Source organism: Schistocerca cancellata, chromosome 4, assembly GCF_023864275.1.
Source record: "Schistocerca cancellata isolate TAMUIC-IGC-003103 chromosome 4, iqSchCanc2.1, whole genome shotgun sequence".
Taxonomy (NCBI): domain Eukaryota; kingdom Metazoa; phylum Arthropoda; class Insecta; order Orthoptera; family Acrididae; genus Schistocerca; species Schistocerca cancellata.
Window position 1 is genome coordinate 704,673,583 of NC_064629.1, and position 20,492 is coordinate 704,694,074.

The window sequence follows — 20,492 nt, forward strand, 5'->3', positions numbered from 1 at the left end:
ATCTCAATCCATGTCTCAAGAAAAATTCATTTTAGCCAGGACATCAGCGAGATTATGTGACTGTTTCTAGTTCTCAACTTGTTTCCATTTATCCCACAAACTGGCACACACAGCCCTTGATGTGTGGTCTGAGGGAGACAAACTCTGTCATAACATGCATTCAGAATTCAAGGAGCACTTGCTGAAAACATCTGTGAAGCTAAAAAGCAGAAATAACATTCTTCATAAGCTCGGTGACACAAGTTGGTGATCGTCAGCAGACACTCTTTGAATATCAGTGCTCAGACTTGTGAACCCAACAGCAGATTACTGTGTTCCATATGTGAAAAAGATAGATGTACTACTTAACGAACCCATGCACACTGTTAGTCAATACAATTTACTCCCACATATTGGTTACCTATCTTGATTCACATTTCACCTCCTGATATCAGATAGATGAGTGCCTACTATGTGAATGTCACAAGATTGTTGATAACCCCAACCTTTCAATATTGAATGAGTTATTCTTTATGGAGTGAAAAAGATTAAGATCAAGACATCTCACTCTTATCACAGCCAAGATTCTTGCTGAAGATGAATTCATTACTGTCAGTGAGTGGAAATGCTGCTGACAACAAAACTGTTCTCCACAACACTTAAAACTGTCCTGCATCCACAAGAAACTCCCTGTATTTGAGCAGCCTTGGACAATTTAGGCTATACTGAATTGCACTCAAATGGGCAGTATAAAATGTGCAGACATTCTCCACAAATGAGGGAAATCCTTGTTACCATCTGAGACTGTGGTGCAGAAAAAAAGACATTTCCAGATGTGATATTAACCACGTGCAGACATGCCCACAGGGATCCTTTCAAAGATTTCTTGACCGTGATGAGTGGAGTAATAAACGATATAAAAGATCTCGACATTCACCTATAACTATTGCCATTTATATTATATTATGTTGGAGAGATATGTTTGAGTGTTGTATGTAGTAGTTTAGCAATCTTTTATAAGTATGATATTAAAAGAGAATACTGAATGCTTAAAAAGAGACATCAAGTATTATCAAAAGTCTGTTTAATCCACAGTATTTCTATGAAATTCTGAATGAATTGAGCTGTATACACTCAAAAGAAGAGCACAATATCCCCTTTAATCCACTACACAACACTCCGACAGGATCAGCAAGGATAAAATTACAGCACAATCAAAGGCATATAAGCTGTCAATCTTCCCATTCTTCATTCTTGAATAGAAAGAAATTCTAATGTGCTGTAGGATAAAAAGTAATTTAAAAAGAATATTAGCAGAATACACACACAGAGAATACAGCGTAAGATCATTGACTCATCCTACACAAAAAAATCAAGCTACTACAGAGAAATGTAACACTTACAACATCAAAACACTTCCAAATCTAAAGAAGGACAACAGTCAGATATAGAATCTGTAACTCATTGCAGATCTAGAGTTCAACTATAACATACTCATCATTGGTGCATTACCAGAAGAGTCATATAGGCATAACCGTGGCAGAGCATAAACCTGTGACAACTGACATCCAATTAGTATCCAATGGATTCCAGTTTAGTTAATCAAGACATATATAAAATTTGGGAGAGGCTCATTAATAGCATGTTATTCTCTGAACCTACACAGAAATTACCACCACTGCAAATAACTAAAATCCTAAACTTACACAATGAATGAAGTTCACTCTTCTTTCTTTCTGAATTTTCATTCTTGGGGTCAGTTTCCTACATTCAAATAAATCTAGTTGAATAGTTGAAGTAACAGATAGTTTAATACAGTTTCAATGATGTGGTTATAGAAAATTATGAAGACACACTGGAGTGTACTATAGTTTATGACAGTAGAAAAAAATCATCTAGCAAATATACATAGCCTGACAAAAAATGTAAAGCACCCGGAACATATGGTCAGATGTCAGTTTAACTTCATACACACACACACACCATCATTGGGTATATAAATAATTAGTTGCAATTCTCTGTGACAAGTAGAACAGCCACTGGAGAGCATTAGTGTTGTTTGTGTTTAGTAGTGTCATCAAGCCTGGTAGGGAGACATGAACAACATCTAATATTCAATGATCACTGTTACCATGGAGATGCTGTGTACTTGGGTGGGACAGCATTATCAGCATCTGATAGAATTTTAAAGGGGCCTCATTATTGGCCTCTATTTGGCCACCTGGTAGAATCACGCAATTTCCAGATTTCTGGGGCATTCATATGTGACAGTGACCCAATATTGGACAACATGTGAATGTGAGAGCACGCATACTCAGTGTTATGGTTCCTGTTGACCACATCTGGCCATCTCAGGGGAGATGTGTCATATTGTGCACCAATCACATTGTAACCCCTTCACATTTGTACCTGCCACCTGAGAATTAGTAATCAAGTCCATGCAATATTATGTGTCATCTTGCACCACTGGTTGGAGAGTGGTAGCAGCAGGACTGGGAATTACCATCCCATGTGTAGGCTGCCATTAACACCACAGCACAAACTGCTATGTATGTAGTCGTACCATGACCAGGAAGCATGGACTACTGTTGAATGGTGTTGCCAAGTGCTCAGCAATGAATCATTATTCAGCACTACCATGAATGACCACTGTCAGTGAGTATGGTGGTGACATGGGTATCAGTACCATTCTTCCAATGCTTTGGAGAGGCAACAAGGTGTTTCTTCTGGTGCCTTAAGGTGTGGAGCCATTTGGTAGTGACTGAGGGAATTCTGACAGCACAATGTTATGCCATGAACTTCCTGCATCCTCATATGTTGCCTCTATTATGACAGTATCATAGCACCATTTCACAACGGGACAGTGCACATCCACACATAACAAGTGTCTCAATGAAGTGTCTATGTAATATTTAGGTACATAAAATAAGATCACCACATCTGTTCCAAATAGAACATGAGGAGGATGTCAACTCCATCCCAAAATCAGTATTAAGGACCAGTTACAACAGTCATGGGGAGCATGCCTCAGGAGAGGATACAATGGTTTTATGCCTCCTTCCCAACTGAATCAGAACATGCATTCACACCAGAGGGGGTGCAATGTTGTACTGATAAATTGGCTAATACTACCAAGTTCTTTGTAAATTTGAGTTAATTTTGTAATCACTGCAATAAAATCACAACCATCTCAACCCATGAGGTTTTGTTTTGTTTACTCTTCCCATTAGGGTGCTTCACGTTTTGGTCAGGCACTGTATTCAATACAGAAATTGTAACAACATCTTGAAACTTCTGCTATTTTTGGTTTACACAAGAAAAATATTAACAGTCTAAATTGCAATTTAGACGCTTACTATTTATTCATAAATATAGCTGAACCAAAAAAACCTGTTACAGAGAAAATAAGAACACAGAATAAATTAAAATACTTTATATGTGATTTTATGCAATTACTGAATTACTAAATTAACTCTTAAATTACTATTTTCTTAATTGCAGAACTGAAAAAGCTGATTTATATAAAATAAAGTGCCAAGCACTACACAGGCAACTACTGCTACTTACAAGAGCTGCAGCTGATGCTGATAGGCAAGACTGTTTATCTGTAGCAAGCTGCGTCGTGCATTCAAACTGCCAAACATAAGAAATTAACACAAGAAAAATAGTTTTCATTCTCAGTTATGCATTTACTTAAGTAATAAAAATAAGGATGCAGTGTGTGTCATAACAAATTAGTGCATACTCATGTTAAGCGTATGTACAACTACAAATTCTAATAAGATGGTAATAAAATTTCATTTATTAGTCATTCAAAAATAATATGTAAATGTATTTGGAAATGCATGTCTTTTTCAATGGTTGTGTTTTGAGAATCACTCTAAGGCATGCATCAGTTTGAAGAACATTACTCCTAATGTGACCTCCCACTGCACTATATCTACAAATGTAGTGCTGCACAGAATACCATACAATACTTGTTGCGGTTTTATTCAGGTTCTAGCATCTTTCACTTGGAGATGGTCTTAGAAAGAACCCATGCAAAATTTGTTAGGTTCCAAAGATAGCTATTTTCATTTAAAATAAAACAGTTGTAATCAGGTATAGTCATTTGTAATGAAAAACAGTCAACACACATGTTCTTTGCTTTGAATCTTCACACTGCTAGCTTTTGTTCCATAAATAAATAAAATAATGATGACCATAGTTCTCAAATTTTTATTAAATTTAGGTGGTAGATACAAACAGTTCAACTATCAGCAGTGCTATACAACAAAATACACATTTAAATTTTATAAAAATTGCTACCAGTGTAGAATTATATTACAAAACTCAATGCAGAGTGTCACTGAGAATAGAACACATTCATCTACTTAAAATGTAAGCACTTTACTCAAATTACAATACCTACTTTAGATACTGTTTTATTACTACCTTCTGAATAAAAATGTACCAAACCGCTTTTTGTGTGTGTCAAGGAGGGAGGAAAAGTGGTATGCTTCACATACTGACACTCATTTATATATGCTTTAGGTATAAGAAATATATGCTTAATTTAATACTGTATCACTACACAGTATTATATATGCATTCATACAACTAGGCAGGAGCAGTAGAAAAACTTCATTCACTTGCAAGGAACCACTAGCTCACAGAACATTTCATTTTGTCAAAAGAACTTCAGTCATTAGTATAGAATACTACAGAGCTCTCAGTACATTTAACTTTTTTGTTACACATTTTAATAGTAAATGTTTGATTATAAGAACATTATGTAATGTGTGAATGACACAAACACGTTGACATCAGTGGACATTGTAATACAACTAGACTGATTGTATTTTTGCATCTACAAATGAACGTAATTTATTCACTTATGATAATCTCTGGTCAGTACTTAGCATGTGATATAAAAGATACACTTATTATGGATTGTGATGTAACACAGATCCTTGACACCTTAGCAACAATATACTGGGTGGAGAAAAACTGTGTCACAAACTTTTAACTATGGATAGCGGATGCCAGTAGGAACCAAAATTACTAATCTTGTGTAGGTCGACAGTGCACCACTTTTAAACTACGGAAACTTGGTGCCACACACTCCGATTAGCCATGGGATTGCCCTGTTGCCATTTGTCAGTTCACAGGCAGTGTTACAGTTGACAAACTGCCTATTGGCTTCTGTCTCAGGTTCTTCGGCCGACGTTCATCTAATGATTTTTCTGACGTTTCGCCAGCACGAGTGGCTGGCATTCTCAAAGCTTCACCCTCCATTGCTGGTGGTGAACTGGAGCCGAGCTCGCGGTCGCAGACTATATGTACCTGGCGCGCCAACGTCCGATGGCTTCTCCACGGTCATTTCCGGTGCGGTTCTCCTCTTGCTACCTGCGACGGTCGTTCGCTGCAGTACGGGAAGCCAGGATCCATTTACCTTAAGGCTTTCCTTTTTCTTGTTGAAACTGTTTGCGTGTTTTTGTATTTCTACAGCTTCTCTGAACAAGCACGTGTGATAGTGCTTCTCTACAGCCAGAACTTCCGTGTTGGCGAATTTTATTACATGGTCGGTCTCATTCAGTGCATGCTCTGCCACGGCTGATTTCTCCACCTGCCCCAACCTGCAATGTCACTTATGCTCTTTGATCCTGGTGTTAATTGATCGTCCAGTCATTCCGACATAAACTTTTCTGCATGTGCATGGTATACGGTATATTCCCAACATTGCAAGTGGGTCTCTTTTCTTCTTCGCCGATCTAAGACACTCTTTGATCTTCCTTGTCGGTTTGAAAATCGTTTTTACGCCATGTTTGCGCAATATACGGCCGATTCTGTCTGTCACTCTGGGAATGTATGGCAGAAAGGCCGTACCCGACATTTCCTTTTCTGGTTCCTTACTTCGCCGAGTGTTTGGCTCTGTTACACTTCTAATGTAATTTGTGGAGTACCCATTGCTCCTCAGAACAGTTTCCAGGTGTTTCATTTCTCATTTGAGGTGTTGCGGCTCACATATTCGTCCTGCTCTCGTTACGAGTGTACTAATCATGCCTCTTTTCTGGCTCAGGTGGTGGTTTGGCAGTTTGTGCAGGTATCGGTCTGTGTGTGTCAGTTTTCGATACACGCTGTGTCCCAGGTTTTCGCCTTCCCTTGTGACCAGCACATCTAGAAATGGCAGTTTCTTGTCCTTTTCTACTTCCATGGTAAATGTTATGTTGGCATGGAGGCTGTTCAAGTGTCTTAGGAAGTCACCGAGCTGTTCTTCACCATGGCTCCACACCACGAAAGTATCATCAACGTACCTGTACCACACCTTAGGTTTGCAAGTCGCCGAGTCCAGTGCCTGTGCTTCGAATTGTTCCATGAAGAAGTTGGCCACCACTGGACTGAGAGGACTACCCATGGCGACGCCTTCCAGCTGTTCGTAGTAATCGCCATTCCACGTGAAATAGCTCGTGGTGAGACATGCATGGAAGAGCTTTTTGATGTCTTGCGAGAACATGGAACCGATGTGCTCCAGAGTGTCACTGAGTGGCACTTTCGTAAATAACGAAACAACATCAAAGCTGACCAGGATGTCGTTTGGTGCAAGTTTCAGTTTCTTCAGCTTCTCAATGAAATGTCCTCAGTCCTTAATGTATGTGTCGGTCTTCCCAGCTTGTGGCTGGAGCAGAGAGGCCAAGTGTTTGGCCAGTTTATACATTGGTGAGCCAGGAGCGCTAACGATTGGTCTCAGTGGAACGTTGTTCTTATGGATCTTGGGTAATCCATACAGCCGAGGTGGTAGGGCTTCTGTGTTGCGCAGGTTTCTCTGTATGTCTGCCGGCAGAGAAGACGCCTTGATTAATCAATTCGTATTCCGAGTGATACGCTGCATTGGATCTGCGCTTAGTTTTCGGTACATCATCGGATCTAATAGGTCTCGGATCTTTTGCTCATAATCTTCGGTCTTCATTACGACGGTCGCATTCCCCTTATCGGCAGGCAGTACCAATATACTCTTGTCGGCCGACACAATTTGTAAAAGACTTTCTGCATGTGAACTAACAGCTGTTGATGGATTTGTTCCCGATACGCACTACCACCGAGCATGCAGGCCGCCTTGGATACATCGCGATCTCCAGCAGGCAAAGCATTCACTGTCATGCGTTGTCCAGAGCATCTAACCAATTGGAGCACATGGTGCCAAGTTTCCATTGTTTAGAAATGGTGCACTGTCAACCTACAAAACATTAGTAATTTCGGTTCCTACTGGCATCAGCTATCCAGGGTTAAAATTTTGTGACACTGTTTTTCTCCACCCTGTATAATTATACTCTAAAGCCTCCTTTCTTTTTCTTTCTCTAGCACACATTTCTTGAAAAAAAAGTGGTAATAGTCACAACAAGTAATGTCCATTCTACCGATTAAAATTTGTTTTAGTGACAGCTGTTTATTTCTCCTTCACAATCTGCTCTACAGTAATTGCAGCCATCGGTACTACCCCCTTGTATAGTTTACCAGTGTAAACTGGTTAGAAGGAAGAGGAATTAGCACAGGGTTAAAAAAGTTAGCAGGTACAGAAGAAAGCAATTATTGAAGTAAAACTGGTACTTTTATTTCTGAAAAATGATTCCAAAATGGAATACAGTGTAATAAAGCTGGAAAAGGTCAGCTCTTTCTCAAGCTGCAGAAGACATAGATGTGAAAAAGGACAACAGAAACTACAGCTTTCAGAATGACAGAATCCTTTTTCCAGCAAGAGAAAAAAAGAACTGGAGAAAGTAGAGCTATTTTGTGAGAGTGTAAGTCATCATAAATCAAGATACAGCAGGAAAGAGTAAGTTTCAGACATTTTTATTAATGTACAATTTTGCTACTGCCATATGTGTTGATGTTTTATTTAGAGATGATGTCCTCTGCCCTATAAATACGTTCTATGTTGACAAACAGGGTCAGTAATACTGTTACATCTACATGGATACTCTGCAAATCACATTTAAGTGCCTGGCAGAGGGTTCATTGAACCACCTTCAGACTAATTCTCTATTATTCCAACCTCATAGAATGCGCCGAAAAAACAAAAGCCTATATCTTTCCATGCAAGCTCTGATTTCCCTTACTTTATAATGATGGTCATTTCTCCCTATGTAGGTTGATGGCAACAAAATATTTTTGCATCTGGAGGAGAAAGTTGGTGAGCAGATTCTGCCACAATGAAAAATGCCAAATCCTGTATCATGTCTGTGATACTCTCTCCCCTATTTCTCAATAATACAAAACATGCAGCTCTCTTTGAACTTTCTCAATGTAATGAAAGAACTCCAGGAATCATACACAGGCATCCATCATGTGTGTGGTGTGGGGGGGAGGGGGGGGGGAAGATTGCTGGTGGGGGGGGGGGGGGGGGGGAAGAAGAAGAAGAAGAGAGAGAGAGAGAGAGAGAGAGAATTGCAGCTGGAGTATCTACATCTACATCTACATCCATACTCTGCAAGCCACCTGATGGTGTGTGGCGGAGGGTACCTTGAGTACCTCTATCGGTTCTCCCTTCTATTCCAGTCTCGTATTGTTCATGGAAAGAAAGATTGTCGGTATGCCTCTGTGTGGGCTCTAATCTCTCTGATTTTATCCTCATGGTCTCTTCGCAAGATATACATAGGAGAGAGCAATATACTGCTTGACTCCTCGATGAATGTATGTTCTCGAAACTTCAACAAAAGCCCATACCGAGCTACTGAGCATCTCTCTTGCAGAGTCTTCCACTGGAGTTTATCTATCATCTCTGTAACACTTTTGCGATTACTAAATGATCCTGTAATGAAGTGCGCTGCTCTCCGTTGGATCTTCTCTCTTTCTTCTGTCAACCCTATCTGGTACAGATCCCACACCAGTGAGCAGTATTCAAGCAGTGGGTGAACAAGTGTACTGTAACCTACTTCCTTCATTTTCGGACTGCATTTCCTTAGGATTCTTCCAGTGAATCTCAGTCTGGCACCTGCTTTACCGACGATTAATTTTATATGGTCAATCCATTATAAATTGCTCCTAATGACTACTCCCAGATAATTTATGGAATTAACTGCTTCCAGTTGCTGACCTGCTATATTGTAGCTAAATGATAAAGGATCTTTCTTTCTATGTATTCATAGCACATTACACTTGTCTACATTGAGATTCAATTGCCATTCCCTGCACCATGTGTCAATTCGATGCAGATCCTCCTGCATTTCATTACAATTTTCTATTGTTACAACCTCTTGATATACTACAGCAACATCCACAAAAAGCCTCAGTGAACTTCTGACATTATCCACAAGGTCATTTATATATACTGTGAATAGCAATGGTCCTGCAACACTTCCCTGCGGCACACCTGAAATCATTCTTACTTCGGAAGACTTCTCTCCATTGACAATGACATGCTGCATTCTGTTATTTAGGAACTCTTCAATCCGATCACACAATTGGTCTGATAGTCCATATGCTCTTACTTTGTTCATTAAATGACTGTGGGGAACTGTATCAAACGCCTTGTGGAAGTCAAGAAACACGACATCTGCCTGGGGACCCGTGTCTATGGCCCTCTGAGTGTCACGGACGAATAGCGTGAGCTGGGTTTCACACGATCGTCTTTTTCAAAACCTATGCTGATACCTACAGGGTAGATTTCTAGTCTCCAGAAGAGGCATTATACTCTAACACAATATGTGTTCCAAAATTCTACAACTGATCAACATTAAGAGATATAGGTCTATAGTTTTGCACATCTGTTCGACATCCTTCTTGAAAATGGGGATGACCTCTGCCCTTTTTCAATATTTTGAAATGCTACGCTCTTCTAGAGACCTATGGTACACTGCTGTAAGAAGGGGGGGGGGGGGGGGGGGGGGCAAGTTCCTTCGCGTACTCTGTGTAAAATCAAACTGGTATCCCATCAGGTCCAGTAGCCTTTCCTCTTCTGAGCGATTTTAATTGTTTTTCTATCCCTCTGTCATCTATTTAGAAGATGTTAAGTCCCATAGTGCTCAGAGCCAAGCCATCTATTTAGATATCTACCATTATGTCATTTGTGCGACAATCTAGAGAAGGAACTATAGTGCATTCTTCCTCTGTGAAACAGCTTGAAAAAAGACATTTAGCATTTCGGCCTTTAGTCTGTCATCCTCTGTTTCAGTACCATTTTGGCCACAGAGTGTCTGGACATTTGGTTTTATCCACCTGCTGCTTTGACATAAGACCAAAATTTCTTAGGATTTTCTGCCAAGTCAGTACATAGAACTTTACTTTTGAATTCATTGAACGCCTCTCGCATAGCCCTCCTCACACTACATTTTGCTTCAGGTAATTTTTGTTTGTCTGCAAGGCTTTGGCTATGTTTATGTGTGAAGTTCCCTTTGCTTCCATAGCAGTTTTCTAACTCGGTTGTTGTACCACGGTGGCTCTTTTCCATCTCTTATGATCTTGCTTGGCACATACTCATCTAATGCATATTGTACGATGGTTTTGAACTTTGTCCACTGATCCTCAACACTATCTGTACTTGAGATAAAACTTTTGTGTTGAGCCATCAAGTACTCTGAAATCTGCTTTTTGTCACTTTTGCTAAACAGAAAAATCTTCCTACATTTTTTAATATTTCTATTTACAGCTGAAATCACCGATGCTGTAACCACTTTATGATCACTGATTCCCTGTTCTACGTTAACTTTTTCAAATAGTTCAAGTCTGTTTGTCACCAGAAGGTCTAATAAGTTATCGCCATGAGTCGGTTCTCTTTTTATCTGCTCAAGGTAGTTTTCAGATAATGCACTTAAAAAAATTTCACTGGATTCTTTGTCCCTGCCACCTGTTATAAAAGTTTGAGTCTCCCAGTCTATATGTGGTAAATTAAAATCTCCACCCAAAACTGTAACATGGTCAGGAAATCTACTCAAAATATTTTCCAAATTTTCCTTCAGGTGTTCTGCCACAACAGCTGCTGAGCCAGGGGTCCTATAGAGACATCCAATTACCATGTTTGAGCCTGCTTTAACCATGACCTTCACCCAAATTATGGGAGGAGCAGAGAGGAAACGAGATTAAATGGAAACTGCTTTGGTTCAGAGAGATTGTGGCATGATGAGAGAGGCAGGGGAAAAAAAAAAACAATATGAAGATGGGTGGGACACAAGAGAAAGATGAAGTAGACCAAGGCAATGGAGATAAAGTGAAGAAGTAGAGTAAAAGGGCAAGGCAATGGCAAGGGAGATATCAGAGTAAACTGGTTACAATGAAGGGGAATTAGCACAGGGTTAAAAAGCTAAGAGGTAGAGAGAAGCAACAAGTTGAGGGGATGCAAAAGATACGGGAAAGAGACTAGGCTTTGAAGGAAACAAAGAGATAATGGAGGGAAGATAGTGGGAGTGGTGGACAATCACAGAAAAATAAATATAAGATGAAATTAATAATAAGAATTATGTACATCAAAATAAAAGTATTGTGAAAGAGAATTAAGGACACACAAGCAAAGATTCTTTTTTTGTGGGAAGAGATAGGTGAGGTTAGGAAAATGTATTATACACTCCTGGAAATTGAAATAAGAACACCATGAATTCATTGTCCCAGGAAGGGGAAACTTTATTGACACATTCCTGGGGTCAGATACATCACATGATCACACTGACAGGACCACAGGCACATAGACACAGGCAACAGAGCATGCACAATGTCGGCACTAGTACAGTGTATATCCACCTTTCGCAGCAATGCAGGCTGCTATTCTCCCATGGAGACGATCGTAGAGATGCTGGATGTAGTCCTGTGGAACAGCTTGCCATGCCATTTCCACCTGGCGCCTCAGTTGGACCAGCGTTCGTGCTGGACGTGCAGACCGCGTGAGACGACGCTTCATCCAGTCCCAAACATGCTCAATGGGGGACAGATCCGGAGATCTTGCTGGCCAGGGTAGTTGACTTACACCTTCTAGAGCACGTTGGGTGGCACGGGATACATGCGGACGTGCATTGTCCTGTTGGAACAGCAAGTTCCCTTGCCGGTCTAGGAATGGTAGAACGATGGGTTCGATGACGGTTTGGATGTACCGTGCACTATTCAGTGTCCCCTCGACGATCACCAGTGGTGTACGGCCAGTGTAGGAGATCGCTCCCCACACCATGATGCCGGGTGTGGGCCCTGTGTGTCTCGGTCGTATGCAGTCCTGATTGTGGCGCTCACCTGCACGGCGTCAAACACGCATACGACCATCATTGGCACCAAGGCAGAAGCAACTCTCATCGCTGAAGACGACACGTCTCCATTCGTCCCTCCATTCACGCCTGTCGCGACACCACTGGAGGCGGGCTGCACGATGTTGGGGCGTGAGCGGAAGACGGCCTAATGGTGTGCGGGACCGTAGCCCAGCTTCATGGAGACGGTTGCGAATGGTCCTCGCCGATACCCCAGGAGCAACAGTGTCCCTAATTTGCTGGGAAGTGGCGGTGCGGTCCCCTACGGCACTGTGTAGGATCCTACGGTCTTGGCGTGCATCCGTGCGTTGCTGCGGTCCGGTCGCAGGTCAACGGGCATGTGCACCTTCTGCCGACCACTGGCGACAACATCGATGTACTGTGGAGACCTCACGCCCCACGTGTTGAGCAATTCGGCGGTACGTCCACCTGGCCTCCCGCATGCCCACTATACGCCCTCGCTCAAAGTCCGTCAACTGCACATACGGTTCACGTCCACGCTGTCGCGGCATGCTACCAGTGTTAAAGACTGCGATGGAGCTCCGTATGCCAAGGCAAACTGGCTGACACTGACGGCGGCGGTGCACAAATGCTGCGCAGCTAGCGCCATTCGATGGCCAACACCGCGGTTCCTGGTGTGTCCGCTGTGCCGTGCGTGTGATCATTGCTTGTACAGTCCTCTCGCAGTGTCCAGAGCAAGTATGGTGGGTCTGACACACCGGTGTCAATGCGTTCTTTTTTCCATTTCCAGGAGTGTATTTTAACAAATCAGAGTCAGCCCTGTTAAGCAGTCCAGATAAAATCTGGATCTGGAGTAAAACAGTTATAATTAAATTGTTTTACAGTGATTTGTTCACATTTTTTACATCATCTTCCTAATTAGGAAAGGCACTTTGGGATAAAGTTTTTTTAAATACTCAGTAATGCAGAAGCCTGTATAGCATTGCCTAAAGTATTATCTTTTCTCATTATCCATATTGGAGCTTTTGTTTGTACGAGGTGCATTCAAGTTCTAAGGCCTCCGATTTTTTTTCTAATTAACTACTCATCCGAAATCAATGAAACTGGCGTTACTTCTCGACGTAATCGCCCTGCAGACATACACATTTTTCACAACGCTGACACCATGATTCCATGGCAGCGGCGAAGGCTTCTTTAGGAGTCTGTTTTGACCACTGGAAAATCCCTGAGGCAATAGCAGAATGGCTGGTGAATGTGCGGCCACGGAGAGCGTCTTTCACTGTTGGAAAAAGCCAAAAGTCACTAGGAGCCAGGTCATGTGAATAGGGAGCATGAGGAATCACTTCAAAGTTGTTATCACGAAGAAACTGTTGCGTAACGTTAGCTCGATGTGCGGGTGCATTGTCTTGGTGAAACAGCACATGCGCAGCCCTTCCCGGACGTTTTTGTTGCAGTGCAGGAAGGAATTTGTTCTTCAAAACATTTTCATAGGATGCACCTGTTACCGTAGTGCCCTTTGGAAGGCAATGGGTAAGGATTACGCCCTCGCTGTCCCAGAACATGGACACCATCATTTTTTCAACACTGGCGGTTACCCGAAATATTATTGGTGGCCGTGAATCTGTGTGCTTCCATTGAGCTAACTGGCGCTTTGTTCCTGGACTGAAAAATGGCATCCACGTCTCATCCATTGTCACAACCAATGAAAAGAAAGACCCATTCATGCTGTCGTTGCGCGTCAACATTGCTTGGCAACATGCCACACGGGCAGCCATGTGGTCGTCCGTCAGCATTCGTGGCACCCACCTGGATGACACTTTTCACATTTTCAGGTCGTCATGCAGGATTGTGTGCACAGAACCCACAGAAATGCTAACTCTGGAGGCGATCTGTTCAACAGTCATTCGGCGATCCCCCAAAACAATTCTCTCCACTTTCTCGATCATGTCGTCAGACCAGCTTGTGCGAGCCCGAGGTTGTTTCAGTTTGTTGTCACATGATGTTCTGCCTTCATTAAACTGTCGCACCCACGAACGCACTTTCGACACATCCATAACTCCATCACCACATGTCTCCTTCAACTGTCGATGAATTTCAATTGGTTTCACACCCCACAAATTCAGAAAACGAATGATTGCACGCTGTTCAAGTAAGGAAAACGTCGCCATTTTAAGTATTTAAAACAGTTCTCATTCTCGCCGCTGGGGTAAAATTCCATCTGCCGTATGGTGCTGCCATCTCTGGGTTGTATTGACAATGAACGCGGCCTCATTTTAAAACAATGCGCATGTTTCTATCTCTTTCCAGTCCGGAAAAAAAAATTGGAGGCCTTAGAACTTGAATGCACCTCGTAAAGAAATTAGGCAAGTCTGTTTACACTTGCAAATATATCTGCAGGATGTGTATCTTTATATCATTTCATTCAACTCCTCCTCCTGGCATCAACCGCTTTGCTACTCAATCAGCAAAAAAGTGCTACTGCACTGATTTTTAAACTTACTAGTGCTGTGGATAACTTACAAATACTCATACTCTCTCTCTCTCTCTCTCTCTCTCTCTCTCTCTCTCTCTCTCTTAGACACACACACACACACGCACACACACACACACACACACACACACACACACACACACACACACACACACAAAATCCACCATTTTAGAGTATTCTGTTGGATTAGATAATAGCTCATTAACTGGACTCCAATTGTTTTAAACAAACTGTAGTGTTGTACAACAAACCCAATTAACTAAAAGTTGTGGAGTAAGTAAATCACAAACACTTTTGCCTCTTCTATCTATAAGTTACAGCTGCAGTCAACTCTACAGTTGGATTGAAAACTGGATTAATAGCCACACTTCTATTGGAGGCTGTATGCCTCTGCCTTCGCCCAACATTCAAACCGACTAACGTAGCCAGTTACATGGGGCTTTAGAGTTTAACATGGGCTCTTAACTACAGCAAAACTCTCCCATTTTTCGCATTACAAAACATAGACAGAGGTGAAAGATAAATGTAAGATAAAAAATGATAAATGACAGATAAAAATCCGAGAGCTGATCAGAGATCAAACACGAGAACTTTGGATTCGCAGTCTGGCACATTGCAACTGAACCCTCAAACTTCATTTTTAGCTCTACAGCTCATGTAAATAAAAGAAGCTTTCTGAAAATACACCATTCTCATTCAAAATATTGTCTAGTTCCAAGTCCCTATGCAAAATACTGGTCACGTGTAAGAGACACATTACCTGAGTTTACTATTTTTATGTTTTACATAGATACAAACACAGAAAACATTCATACAGTAACATAAAATGGCACTATCCTTAGAACAAATCAGTTGCAATCCTTGCATAAGAGTGATTCACTGGCACAATTCATGAGACACTGATATGCCTATTAAAGAAACAAATCAAATAAAGAACTTCTCCTGTCCCTCAGATAAGAACAATGCAATTAAAATAAGCTAAACAGTATTGCATAAATGTTGGATTGGTCATGCAATGAAGTGTCATCAGCTGGTCAACAAATGACATTAATATAATGTGTTTTGGGTTTACCCATCAGCAGATTTTCTGAAAACAGAGGATGCATTGTCATGAAATAAAAAATTAACAGCAGTGACATGTTGTGTGAAAAAGAACAAACATTAGTTACAACAAAAAGAACACATACAAAATATGATAATGATGAAAGATGAAGAAATGAATTAAAATTTGTGCCATGGTCAGGTGTTGAACCCGGATCTCTTTACTTACTAGGCAGGAATGCTAGCCATTACACCACCACGGTACCATAGCAACTGGCAAGCTTTACTACACAGTAAGCAAGGAGACCCAGGTTCAAGACCCAGCCATGGGACAAATTTTAATTCATTTCTTCAAGTTCCATCATTATTGTAGATTAAGATATGACTCAAATGTCTCAAGAAAAATTTAATTATACCACATCTACACATACAAAATACATCACATTGTTCAGCTGAACTGAAACTACATATTGAGTACATAATTGTCAGAGGCAGACTGGTTGTGCCAGTAACATGACATCACCATGAAGCAAAAACTATTGATGGGAGGCACTGGCTTGCCCAAGGTGACACACTCAGCATCAAATAGGAAAGAGAAGTGCAATATGTTATTTAAACTGGTGGAACTTTAAATAAAATTTAAAATATATACATATTGAACTGAATACAATTAACATTCATATGTCATGAATGACATGATAGAAAATCAGAATTTTTTTTTACAAATATACAAAAAAACAATGTAAGAGACACACAGTATAATGATACTATTTGTGTTTGAACAATGAGATATTATGATAGCTATGCTGGCATGTAAGAAATTATGCAAACTGAATTGGGAGAGGGCAGAACAAGTGATTGTGAGAATAGTAGGAGAACATAAGCATGCAATACTTATTATCCTACAAAAAACCATAGTTGTAGGCTTATAACCTTGTATATATTTCTTACACAAACCAAATTTATATGTATAAAAAAGTAAACCACATAATACATTTCCAGTTAATCTAAAGATCTGACATACAGGATTCTCAATTACATTGTGTTTAGTGTCATAGTACTTCTACAACAAAGCACCTGTGAGACATAACTAAAATGTAGCTGTTCACATAGTAATTGGTACATCTTGATAGTCATGAACAAAGCCAGCTCTTCATAGTAAAAACATGATTAATGAGAAATTCTATAATATATAAAAAAATTGTGTATCCTTAAGTAATGTGAAAATAATAAAAACCCAATTGACAGTTGTGATTATGCATCCTCCCAGTGATGGTGGTGGAACAAGTAACACGAAAATACAAAAAAACAATATTAAATCACATTTAGTGTCTCAAAACAAATGCTACATACAGCTAGGACACTTTATTACGGAGCATCTTAAAAACAGAACTACATTACCAAATATGCAACAAAGCATAAAATCCACTGAGGGTAAGTAAGAATATTTTTATATAATAAAATAAAAATAGTAAGGGTGAAGACAGGAAGATAAGGACTGTAATGTATATAATTTATGTATCCAATACACCATTGAAAATATGAAAGAACCATTGGCAACTGGAAACCAGTTGTTCATTCAGTACTGTAGATGAATTACATGCCTGGTGCACATGGAACTCTGACTCTTCCAGAATATGCAGTTCTGCCCTCTGGGCTCAGTATGGAGAATATTGAAACCTCCATTAGTAGGAGGCATAGAATATCTCTCCTGCACTATATTGCAGGAAAGGGCTGTGTTATTTTTATATGTGTGGTCCCTACATTGGTAGTAAAATCACTACTGGACTGTCCCATGTAAACAATAAGAGGCATAGAATGTCTCTCCTGCAGTAAATGCCAGCCAAGGGCTGCATTACTTTTGTATGTGTGGTCCCTAATTAGTAGCAAAATCCCTACCTGTCTGTCCCACAAAAATACAATCACAGTACTTACATGTAATCCTATATACCACCATTCACATAATTACATAAATATAACTCTAATTTTTTATGGGTGCAGAATCTGTATTTGAACCCTTGCTTTTTTAAAGTCATGTGTGATATTTTTGCAGTATGTGCCTGAGAAGGAGATGGAAGCATAATTTAGTGTTGTATTTTGCTATGACAAGCCTAGATTTGTTTTCTTTCCGAACACCTCCTTCTCAACATCTCATATAAATTTTTCAGAATGTCCATTAGGCAGCCCCACCTGAACAATTATACCTATTTCCTTATGCATATCTCACTATTCACATCTAACTTAGCTAACCTGTTAAACATCACACGGAAGTAAGTACATCTGTGTGCAAGTGGGTGACATGTATCATCACTGATGAAGATGTCAATACTTATAGCCTTGTGAAAAATGTCTATAAGAAGTTTGGACCCTTTCCTTTTGGCTTTTAAGTCAAGAAAATTGAGATAGTAATCATTCTCTAATTCCACTGTAAACTGGATTTATTAATGTACTTGGTTCACAGACTGTGTAAAACAATATATCTACATCTACATCTACATGATTACTCTGCAATTCACATTTAAGTGCTTGGCAGAGGGTTCATCAAACCACAATCATACTATCTCTCTACCATTCCACTCCCGAACAGCGCGCGGGAAAAACGAACACCTAAACCTTTCTGTTCAAGCTCTGATTTCTCTTATTTTATTTTGATGATCATTCCTAACAATGTAGGTTGGGCTCAACAAAATATTTTCGCATTCGGAAGAGAAAGTTGGTGACTGAAACTTCGTAAATAGATCTCGCCGCAACGAAAAACGTCTTTGCTTTAATGACTTCCATCCCAACTTGCGTATCATATCTGCCACACTCTCTCCCCTACTATGTGATAATACAAAACGAGCTGCCCTTTTTTGCACCCTTTTGATGTCCTCCATCAATACCACCTGGTAAGGATCCCACACCGTGCAGCAATATTCTAACAGAGGACGAACGAGTGTAGTGTAAGGTGTCTCTTTAGTGGACTTGTAGCATCTTCTAAGTGTCCTGCCAATGAAACGCAACCTTTGGCTCGCCTTCCCCACAATATTATCTATGTGGTCTTTCCAACTGAAGTTGTTCGTAATTTTAACACACAGGTACTTATAGTTGACAGCCTTGAGAATTGTACTATTTATCGAGTAATCGAATTCCAATGGATTTCTTTTGGAATTCATGTGGATCACCTCACACTTTTCGTTATTTAGCGTCAACTGCCACCTGCCACACCATACAGCAATCTTTTCCAAATCGCTTTGTAACTGATACTGGTCTTCAGATGACCTTACTAGATGGTAAATTACAGCATCATCTGCAAACAACCTAAGAGAACTGCTCAGATTGTCACCCAGGTCCATTTATATAGATCAGGAACAGCAGAGGTCCCAGGACACTTTTCTGGGGAACACCTGATATCACTTCAGTTTTACTCGATGATTTGCCATCTATTACTACGAACTGCGACCTTCCTGACAGGAAATCACAAATCCAGTCACACAACTGAGACGATACTCCATAGCCCCGCAACTTGATTAGAAGTCGCTTTTGAGGAATGGTGTCCAAAGCTTTCCGGAAATCTAGAAACATGGAATCAACTTGAGATCCCCTGTCGATAGTGGCCATTACTTCTTGCGAATAAAGAGCTAGCTGCGTTGCACAAGAACGATGTTTTCTGAAACCATGCTGATTACATATCAATAGATCGTTCCCTTCAAGGTGATTCATAATGTTTGAATACAGTATATGCTCCAAAACCCTACTGCAAAATCGACATCAATAATATACGTCTATAGTTCGATGGATTACTCCTACTACCCTTCTTAAACACTGGTGCGACCTGCGCAATTTTCCAATCTGTAGGTACAGATCTATTGGTGAGCGAGCAGTTGTATATGATTGCATTTCCATGATACAAAAGGAAAATGTCATCAGTGTACCTACAGTAGATGACAATATTGTATTGTATTGTATGTTAACCAGGGCCTAGAAACAATGGAGAGGCTCTGTCCCCACCACAGCCACAATGGTCCACAATCCCACGACGACCACCACAGTCCACTTCACCCCTCCGCCGCCCTACACCGAACCCAGGATTATTGTGTGGTTTGGCCCCTAGTGGAACCCCCCAGGGAACGTCTCACACCGGACAAGTGTAACCCCTATGTTTCCGTGGTAGAGTAATGGTGGCGTACGCATATGTGGAGAACTTGTTTGTGCAGCAATCACCGACATAGTGTAGCTGAGGTGGAATAAGGGGAACCAGCCTGCATTCGCCGAGGCAGATGGAAAACTGCCTAAAAACCATCCACTGACTGGCCGGCTCACCGGACCTTGAGGAAGATTGCTACCACAATCTTCTTTACTTAAAAGCCAAAACGAAATGATCACAGCTTCTTATAGAGATTTTGTTAACTGCTTGCACACACACACACACACACACACACACACACACACACGTCCTTATTTCCATGTGATGTTTAACAGGTTACCTTTGTCAGACCTGAGTAGTGACAATACAAATAAGGAAACTGATACAATTGTGCAGGTGGGGATGGTTAATCAATGTACTGAAAAATTTGTACGAGATGTTGAGAAGGAGGTGCTCAGCAAGGAAACACATAGGCTTGTTGTAGCAAAAGGCAATACTAAATATGCTTCCATCTCCTTCTCAGCACATACTGTGAAAATATCACACATCCCTTTAAAAAGGAAAGGGTTCAAATCAGATTCTAAAATTAGGGTTATATTTATGTAATTATGTGACTGGAGGCATATAGGATTACATGTGGGTCCTGTGATTGTATGTATGGAGAACAGACAGGTAGGAATTTTGTTACCAATTT

General features: G+C 40.6%; 1 protein-coding gene across 2 annotated transcripts in view; it reads right to left on the reverse strand.

Annotated features, from left to right (window-relative positions):
- LOC126183855 (uncharacterized) overlaps positions 1-20,492 on the reverse strand; it is a 252,093-nt gene that overhangs the window by 72,970 nt on the left and 158,631 nt on the right. Inside the window, exon 6 of one of the 2 annotated variants that reach the window (XM_049926144.1) lies at positions 3,547-3,612. The exons of the other annotated variant lie outside the window; for it this stretch is intronic. Within the exon in view, the coding sequence (XP_049782101.1) occupies positions 3,547-3,612 (66 nt within the window). The remainder of the gene's footprint in view (positions 1-3,546; positions 3,613-20,492) is intronic. 2 annotated transcript variants of the gene reach the window in all.